Source organism: Aplysia californica, unplaced genomic scaffold, assembly GCF_000002075.1.
Source record: "Aplysia californica isolate F4 #8 unplaced genomic scaffold, AplCal3.0 scaffold00228, whole genome shotgun sequence".
NCBI lineage: Eukaryota > Metazoa > Mollusca > Gastropoda > Aplysiida > Aplysiidae > Aplysia > Aplysia californica.
Window position 1 is genome coordinate 625,304 of NW_004797498.1, and position 10,337 is coordinate 635,640.

Below are 10,337 nucleotides of genomic sequence, written 5' to 3' on the forward strand. Positions count from 1 at the left end.
CTTCTTCTTCTTCTTCTTCTTCTTCTTCTTCTTCTTCTTCTTCTTCTTCTTCTTCTTCTTCTTCTTCTTCTTCTTCTTTTTCTTCTTCTTCTTCTTCTTCCCCCAAAGTCCTCGAGTGTATCTATAGGTTGTGATTCCAGTAGAGCTGATGGAGGGTAGTGTCTTCGGCAGTCTTCCTCTGATATTGTGTGGTTTGTGTGTACAGTTTTCAGAAAGGGCACATTAAATCAGGATCTTCATTTTATTTTTGCCTGGCCGTACTTGCACACTGAAAGGTGAGAACAAGTTAAAAGAACAGTTTGGTCTAAACCCTAACATGTTACTCGACAATTCCAAGATGGATTGTGTAGTGCAGCCTACATTTTGTTTCCTCTGAACTTGCTATCTAGGTTAATGTGTACCAAAGACGATTTCACTGAAAACAGTTTCAGAAACAAATAATCTAGTGTAACATTATGGTTAGAACCATTTTCATCAGTGAAAACCCTCTATATCTTTGTATAGTGTTCTGAGCATTTCAATTGATTTGCGACTAATAGTGAGTATGAGTGACATGGTGGGTAGGATGAGCACGCTGAAGTTCAGGGGTCACACTAAGTAGTCAATTTCAGGCATTCTGAAATGGTCTTGTAATGCAACTACAATATTGTCGTGCTGTAAAGCCACTTTGAATTTGTGTGGGTTGAGTGGGGAAGAGAGGAAGACGGGAAAAACAGAAAGATAAACGCATAAAGGGTTCTCTTTTAATTTAACAAAAAAATGCTTAATCTGACACTTCCCCAAAATCGACAAAGAGAGCCCACTATCGATAAGTACTCAGTACTTATTAAGGTACGAACCAACGGACGTAATTTAAGTGCATTTGCATAGGATTTAACGAAGGGGAGTAGAAAATCGGGGTACCCGACGCCAATACCCGGATAGCCGTTATAAGCTCTTTGTCCGGGTGCTCGCCCAGCCCTTCTATTGTTTAATCTCATTTTTTTTATCAAGCCACCTCCTTCTCACAGAATTTTTGAAAAATCTGCCATACTCTGTCACATTTTTAAGTATACACCGTGTTAAAATGAAAATAGCTAGTTTCACATTGAGCCGATATTCTTTAAACATTCAGGAATACTAATTCAATCCATTTTAAAAACGAAAAAAGCAACAACAATACGGAAAATTAACGTATTAGATTTATTCCCGACTTACTAGAGTGTAGGGGTGATCCACAACAGTAACACGATCAGTAGCGCGTAAAATGTCCTCTTGCATTAATGATGGCTTGACATCGTCACCGTATGGAATCAATCAATCTCTGCACTTCCTGTCGAGGGATGTTATTCCACTCTTTATACTAATGTATACAATGCTCTCACAAGTTGAAGAAGTCTTTGAGGCTAGTGTTGTCTCCTTCGAATGCGCGATCGAGCAAGTCCCATAGATGCTCAATGGGATTCAATTTCAAATCAGGTGAGTAGGCAGGCCACGGTTGAAGAACTGGGATGTTGTGTTCAGGTAGGAACTGGGTGGTTAGACGAGCTCTATGCGCTGGGGCATTGTCATTCTTAAAGGTTAATCCTTGGTTTTGAATGGCTGCAGCGAGGTGTGGTCGAAGAATCTCGTCAATGTATCGGTGTGCTGCCAAAGTGGGGTCTTGGCAGCTGATGTAATTCCTCCCCACACCATCACACTTCCACCAACAAAGGCTCTGGCCAGACTTAGGCCCTGAGGAACGAACCTCTCATTTACTCTACGGAACCCGCGTGTTCTTTCGTCTTGGTGTTCCAAAAGAAATCTGGATTCGTCGGAGAAGGTTATTCCATACCTGGCGAAGTCTTAGCCTCTTTCTGATTGTTTAGGGCGGCAATCTTATGCGGTGAGCGAGGCGCCTGGCTCGGAGTTCAAATTCTTTAAGCCGTCTCAATACAGTTGTTTTTTATATTGGGTTGACAGGTCACATGTTGTTAAACTCATCTCTGGTTTGTCTTGCTGTTTTGAAAGGATTCCGTAAATAGATGCGACAAGTGTATAAAAAGATCCTCTTTTGAAGTAGCTTTTCTTCTCCCAAGTCGACGAGATCGATCCTTTTGTGAACTTGTTGTTCGTTCAAGGTCCATTGTTGCGTACACAGTTCTTCTTGTTACATTAAAATTTCCCGCAGCAGTGGAAACTGACCCCCCCCCCCCCCCCGGGTCATTCCAACAAACTGATTTTACACATTTTCTCTTAGGCGTGATATCATGAAACGTAGATAACACAAGTTTTTAACACTGGCGAACTGTTACAAAAATGACAAAGCTTTGATGTGTACATCTTTTAAAAACAAATCTTTGCCGTGTCATGAGTAACTCTCAAAAACACAAAACATGTAACTTGCACGCAGTAACAAAACCACTCTCGCGTTCAGAAATCTGAAAACAACTCACCAGCGACAGGTATATCACGTAGTCAGTGTGTAAATTTGAAAGTAATTGGAGGAAAAGATTTGTTTAAATTGAACTTTAAAATCGAACTTAAAAATGTGACAGAGTATATAGGCCTATAATTTTATACTGTCCATTTCATGTATTATATTTTCTTATTTGTCTTTCTCATACAATCATACATGGTTGAGTACCCTTCCCCTCATTCGTATTGGAGTTGTGAGGAATACTTAAGTAGGCCTAATCTCCATACCGCGCAGCTACAATAAGTAGTTTTTCTGAGCTACTCCAGGTGTTTTGTCTCTTGATCTTTCAGTGTTTAGAAAATGGAAGGTTGCTATTTGTGTGGTGTGGTGACCTGGATGTACCAGAAACATCCTTATATTTTTACATTTCTAACGGACACTGCACCATTGGAGTCCTGTCTCATACCTCTGTGCCACAGTTTAAATCTTTAGATTATTATCTCAATATGTGAATACGTTGTATTATCATCATCATCATCATCATCCAGTGCTAGATCTGCGACAGACATCGGCGATCATGGTTTTCCATTCATTCCTTTGCTCGGATGCTCTCAAAAAAGCTACGTTTCCCTGATCTTTTCCTGTTATCCATTTGTTTAGGTTCCCTAAGTATGTTGTTCTGGGCCTACCCCTGCCTCGCTTGCCCTCTATTTTGCCAGTGAGAGCTAGATGTTCAAGACCCTTATGTCTATTCAGGTGTCCCTAAAACTGCATTTGTCGTTTCCTGATTGTTTTTAACATTGAGCGTCCCACGTGGACTTCATCAAGCACTACCTCATTTGATTTCTTTTCCTTCCACGATACTCTTAGCAGTCTCCTAAGAAACCACATTTCTGTTGCTTCTATTTTATTTTCACTGTCTTTAGTGATTGTCCAGCATTCACAGCCATATAGAAGGTTTGACCAAACGTAGCATTTCAGGACTTTCTTTTTGGTGTTCATTGAGATGTTTCTATTTTTCAGGATTGGGCTCATTTTATTTAAACTAGCCTTAGCCATTGTAGTTCTCTATAAAATTTCTGTGGAACGTTTGGCGTCAGATGTTATCATATATCCGGGATATTTAAATTGTTGGACTTGTTTGATCTTTTCACCTTTGCTAATGAGATTACAACTAGGGTTTGCTGCTTTTTTGGATATTACCATGCATTCTGTTTTCTTTACATTCAACAATAATCCTTTACGTTCACTTTCTGTTACAACAGTATCTAGAAGCAGTTGAAAGTCCTTTTCAGAGCCTACTATTAAAACTGTGTCATCTGCATACCTGATGTTATTAATATTTTCTCCATTTACTTTGAGGCCTGGACATTCTTCTATGTTTCTAAGGATTGTTTCACTGTACATGTTAAAGAGGTCTGGTGACATAGCACATCCTTGCCTATATTATACGTTGTATATATGAGGAAAATAACTATTACTTTGCAGGCCTTTTTATTAAAGTTGTTTGAAGTGTAATGTATTTTACCAAGTATATTTCTTTTTGAAATGGGTTAAAAAGACAAACATAGAAACAGAGCTTTCAAAATGTACATGGTGGGGTTTTTAGATGGGAAGTTACCAGACTTCACTAAAATTCCAATTTTAGGGGTTGAAAGAGACATTTTCATTCATTTCACAAGTTATCAACATCGAAGGTACTTACAAAATAGCCTCAAAACAAAACATAATAAGCTATTACTTTAGGAATTATTACTGTTGTTTTCCAGCAGAATTAAGGAAAAAAGAACGTACCGTTTTTAATTTTATGAAAAGCCCATATTCTACTTTTCTTGCTGCCTTCTGCTGATGTTGTTGTTGTTTTTGTTGTGTTTGTTATTGCCTCACAGCATAAACAGACTAATCACATCTTTTAATTGTAATGAAATATCTTGGAATATTGATTTTTAAAAATCTCTATGGCTGGTTTGTTTCTATTGTCATTAAATATGATTTATACTCTATCCTTTTGAGAAAATCAAATGTTAGTACGTTTTACGCATTCATTAACAAAATCTAAATAAGGTAAAGAATGTTGATTCAAGGATCGGTAAAGCTCAGACAGAATAAATTCTGCTTTACAAACAGCGGGTGGTAAGATTTACCTTCGAATTTTGGATCAGAAGCAGTCTTTTGAGATATTTAAAACTTAATAGGATGAATTCAAAACTGAGTTGTTATTATCAAAGGGAACCCCTTCCCTCAAATGAAGGGCCATTTTCTGCCTCGCCAGCAGCAGCTAAAAAGTAGTGGAGGTACATAGTGTGCCAACAATATTCAGTCAATAGAGTATCAGTGGGGGAGGGGGGGGTGGTCGAACCCATATATCTGTGGCAAATCTTTTGTGGCAAGAATTCCTTTTTCTTTATCATACTTTAACACCCTTACCCCTCGCCATATTATGTTTTTTTAATTCTAAAAAAATCCGTTGTTGGTATAACACATCTCATGTATGGGAATCAGAACTATTACATGTTTTATTTGAAGTGAAATATTAAACTAGATCTCGAACAGACTCTGAGGAAACTATCTAAGCAATGTTCAATTTCTTTGATACGCAGAAGGATAACCCAAAGAGGACCCCAGCCTCCTCTTTTCAGGGGAACGTTATTCCTAGCTCTGAATGTGCTTGTGATGTTCCACCAGAGGTCCCTCAGGTTTGTAGGCCTACTTTGGAACTTGATTATACCAACATGACTGTCATGTTTTCCCTGTGTTGTGTTGTGGCTACCCCAGAGATAGCCAGTGTACACAACCAATTGAATTCATTTGATCGAGTCGTGGCGAGACAGATTTCCCTCAAGAATGGGACAAAAGCTACCAATTTGGCACAATTGGACCGAATCCGACTTAATTCGACAATGAATTAGGCCCCAGGTCTGCCTTCAAAATCAATCATGTTTGTTTTTTCAAGGTTGTGAGTCGAATCGGCCATTTGTTATGCCAACATGGTAGCTTTTGCTCCTCCATGGAGGAAAATCTGGTTAACCTCAACTCAGTCAAATTTGACTGAATCCCATAGGTGGTGTGCACGGGGTAAAGAAGGAAAATCTTCACGCACACACACACACACACACACACACACACACACACACACACACATATATATATATATATGCAGAAACATATATATTATATATATATATATATATATATATATATATATATATATATATATATGTATGTATGTATATAAATTTATATTTACATTTTTTAAAAAGAATAATTGTTTCAAATGTTTTTAATTTATATGTATATTTTTTTTTTAAAAATATTTATATATATATATAGATTGTTTACACATATCATACGGCGACTTCATGAACAAGAAATGATCACTTCTGTATTGCTGTTTCTGTTATTCTTTTATTCCAATGAGAAGCAAGAAAAACAAAGGGCAGATGATGCCACAAACAGCATTGGCTGTTCTCGCACCTGTGGTAGTAAGACTTAGCATGTGATCTGTAGGCCAATAACTTAAAGGTACCTGAACTGAACAGAAGAAGCGTGCAATATCAGAATATCATCGAGCAATTACCAGAGTACAGACTATGTGTCAGGTTTTATTAACACTATCGTTCTTAAATATTGTTGTTAATTTATATTATGCCTTTGACTATGAGTCTGTTTGTGAGTGCAACCATACAATTATATTGTTGTGTTATTGTGTGTACAGATATGTGTGGAGGAGAGAATGTGTGTGTGTGTGTGTGTGTGTGTGTGTGTGTGTGTGTGTGTGTGTGTGTGAGAGAGAGAGAGAGAGAGAGAGAGAGTATGTGTGTGCGTGTGTGTGTGTGTGTGTGTGTGTGTGTGTGTGTGTGTGTGTGTGTGTGTGTGTGTGTGTGTGTGTGCGTGTGTGTCTGTGTGTGTGTGTTTCTGCATGAGTTATTTAAGATAAATGATTTTACATGGAATACAACAATGTCGAGGGACAGCAGCAAGCCCAGAGACAAAGTCTGCTCTGAAATTCTTCCATTATTATTCTTAAACATTTTATTTAACATCCAAAATCACATAAGTTCCAATAAAAGCTTTTATGTTTAAAAAACTGATTTTGGTTTGTTACTACTTTTGTGAGTTCCCCACTATTTGCGCAGAAAATAGTCAGAATATAATCTTTGCAATGTTTTTTTTTAAGTTAAAGAGTCATGTTTAAGGCATTTCCTGCTCTCTTTTCTGCATTACTTGCTGTCGGTAAAGTATTGATGTCTTTATTGTTCTGACCCTTATCTGTGACAAAGCTCATTCACTATATAGACAAGGGTTGCTGTGGCTCTGGTTATGTTATGCGTGTAGTTGACTTTGGAGGTAAACTTTGTCAGAAAAATGAAATGTTTTCTCTAACCAGTGGTAGGATAAACTGTAACTGTGGTGGCCTGGGGAGGTTATTCTGTTGTATTTTTACCCTTCTTTTTTCTATGTTTCAGCGTACTGTTGTAAGCAATAGCGAGCCTTCTGTCTTGTTTGAGGTACAAGATGAAAGTGTGCAAGACCAGGCAGATGTGACCAGTGGCCCTGACAGCAGTTGGTGGGACAATAGCGGGGCACCTCTCATCAAGGAGCCCGTGAAAGGTGACAAACAGAAAGGAAAGAAGAACTGTAAAGCTGCAAAAACTATTCCAATTGATGTTGTTGAAATGACTGATTCACCCGCTGGGGGCTCGACAGTGGTCAGTCCATCTCACAGTTGTCACTCCAATGTCGAGCTTTTGCCGGCTGAATCTACAGCTCCTACGGGGTTTACTGTGCAGGAGAATGCTTGTCCTGTTCACAGTGTGTCTAAGTTATCAGATGCCACTGTGATAACTCCCAGTACAGTACTCGTTACCCATGTGCCCAGTCAAGGTTATATAACAGGATCAAACCAGCAAAGTCTGCACTGTAGCAGCAGCAGCAGCAGTGGGTCAAGCAGGCAGAATGTTAACGAATATGTTGTTTCTGAACAGAGTGCCAGGCCAAAAGATAGACCAGAGGATTCTGACGTCATTGAAGCGATCAACTTCTCGCCTGATTATGTCACTGCAGATTCACCATCAGTTTTGGCTGACTCTGATCTTGCTGTTGTACCGGAGGTGAAAGTAGGGAGAAAATTAACGGAGCCACATGACATGGGAATGACTTCTCCCAGTACAGGTGTTTACACAAATAAGCTGCCCTTGACAGACGTCGACTTCCCAGAAGAAAGGGAGACGCAGCTCACACAGGGCAACAATGACCAGCTCGGTGAGATAAGCTATTCACCACATCCTGTTCAAGCTGTGGCACTGTGTGAGGTCGGTCTCCCGATGTATGTCCAGTCAGGTGGAGGGGGAACAGCGCACACAGCATCTGGTGTCAATGGCGAAGAAGAATCTCTGCAGAGGCACGATGTGGGTTGTCTGTCTTTGCTTGACACAGGTGGCGTGAATCAGGATCGTCTCTGCGATTCTGCTAGTGATTCTGAACTTGGTTCTTTTGATGTTCCGCATTCCGATGATGAGGGACACAATGGTGAAGAGAGTTCTGATGAAGACAGGCATTATTATGATAACCGAGACAATGATGATGGCTACACAGTTCACATCGATTGAAATGATTACATTGTCATCTTTTGTTGTTGTTTCTCAACATGATAAGTATAGATTCCTTACTTCTTGGGCTGAAAAAGAGTGTATTTTTTTTGTTTTTTGTTTTTGTTTTTGTTTTTTGGTTGTTGTTGTTTTTTGGTGTTTTTTTTTTTTTTTTTGGGGGGGGGGGTTACCCTACCCTATTCTATCATCTGGTGCTTTTGTGTTTAGTAGTACCAACAAAATGTGCATCATTTTGGATTTTGAAATTAGCTGATAGTCTTAGAGTAAACACACAGGGGAATGTTTTACATATAAATAAATAAATAAATAAATAAATAAATAAATAAATAGATAAATAGATAAATAAATGAATGAATAAATAAGCAAATAAATAAATAAATAAATAAATAAATAAATAAATAAATATGTTGCTTCACTCTAATAACGTTTATTGGTAAGTTACACACCTAAGTGTCGCCATAGCCCCAACTGGAGATGGTTACAACAACTGGTAGTAGTTAAGTGTTTATATCATAATAGTCCTACATACCTCTGCTCTTTCGGGTCACGAGGTGTGCACCCTCCGTCCCCGCTCCCAAGTGGAGTCATCTTAACAGTGTCACAGCACGATCCGAAAGTTTGCACGAAGTCTCATACTATGGTGATGACATTGTCAGTATTAGTACCGAAACTATTGAGCCAAGACGAGTAGGTAGTGGGGAACAGATAGAGGTCGCAAATTTTGCTAATATGAGGGTTGTGTTTTTTGTGTTTTTATCTGTATGTTTAGTCTCTTCTTAATAATAACATAGATTTGTTGGGCACTCCAAAAAGAGCTATAACACGGGTGTGTAATGTTTCACCGTTATTGACAATTTATTATATGCGTGCTTTTTGGAATGAGGGTGACCGACAGATACTTGAGGATAGTTCAGATGACCTGAGTTTTAAAAAAAAGATTGCATAGATGTATCTGTGTCAAGTGAATTCACTCACAGGTACAATTTTTTGTTCTTTTCAACAGTTATTTATTCTTTTGGGAGTGGAACACGAGCATTACGATTGTGACACAGTGAACCGCTCATCCAACACAATGAATAAAGCCTGCAGTGGTATACATTGGAAGATTGAACAACACAGAACACTGGAATAGTTATATTACAAACAGGTCAGGGGAGAGGGGATAGAACGTTATTGCTTTTTTCTCGTTGTATGCAACAAAATACGTAGGACCCTCAAGTCAGTATCCTACAGGGTTTTATGATGGCTTCTATGTCGCCATTGGTGCTATCAAGAACTACATTTCATATTGTGATCTAAGTGTTATAATATTTATACCTACTCCTTTTCCTGTCTTGCTGTAAATTACATTTAACACTGAGAATTCCAGTTATGAAACCTGGAGTTTTCACTAAATTTAACTTAAATTGTACAGAATACAAGCATTTATTGTAATACTTTTGAGCTCAAAGAGATGATTTTTCAATATGCTGGAAAGCTTTGACAAAAATCCCAAAAGTCTGAAATTTGAGTGTGCACAGGACAGCATTCAACGGGTGATATCTCGGTAGTTACAACATTACCCAGTAAGCATGGGTCGGAGTTTTCGATTGTATTTTGATGTCATGTTGTATCATATTTTTTAAAGATTATTCTCACAATTAAAAATTTTTCATGTGACATGGCATAACTCGAAGATATTCAATAGCATCCAAGGTTTTAAAACTTCAGTAAAAAAAAAAATGTATTTTTTCTTAAGAATTCATGTTAGTTTACTTGAAATGTTCATTTCACAGCCTTGATATTAACATTCCTGAGGATCAATGTGTGTGATCAGAGTTGTTATTATTTATGTAAATTTTTTTTACCCAATTGCCTTTTAAAAAATCATGCCTTTTTCTCCTGTCTGTCCATTTTTACAGTGGTATTTAAAATTAAAGGCTGTTTGTTTATGTTTTTTTAGGACTCTATACTGGATTATTTTTGTATAACATTCATGCACCGAGTTGTGACATTAAAAAATATCAAAATTTTTTGGGTAAGTGTTTTGCGGCGCTCGCAACTGCATAAGGTCATATGAGCGCGCGAGACACACCGAACATTTTCAGTAGGTGGGAAATTTTGAATTTTGCCCGGGTGGTGGCCGAAACCTACTCTTCGATTTTGGACCACCAAGGGATCTTTAACGTTCGCAACTTGCACACAAAACCTCCCAGATTTTCGTCCTTTTCCGAGAAGGCTAGGTGGGGGTCTTACCTGCCATAAAATCAGGTGGGTGGCTGAAAGACAGCAGTAAGAAGGAGCCAGGGAGAAACAGTAGAAAAACTGCAGAAAGAGTCAGGAGCCCAGAGGAGGGGCAAAGGAGGCGAAGA

At 38.4% G+C, this 10,337-nt stretch overlaps 1 protein-coding gene across 1 annotated transcript in view; it reads left to right on the top strand.

Annotated features, from left to right (window-relative positions):
* Nucleotides 1-10,005, top strand: part of LOC101858035 — a gene marked incomplete at its 5' end in the record, with an annotated part of 30,135 nt that extends 20,130 nt beyond the window's left edge. The window contains 2 exon segments of the mRNA XM_013083384.2: nucleotides 4,978-5,073; nucleotides 6,844-10,005. Of these exon segments, the coding sequence (XP_012938838.1) occupies nucleotides 4,978-5,073; nucleotides 6,844-7,986 (1,239 nt within the window).
* Between the last annotated feature and the right edge of the window lie 332 nt (nucleotides 10,006-10,337).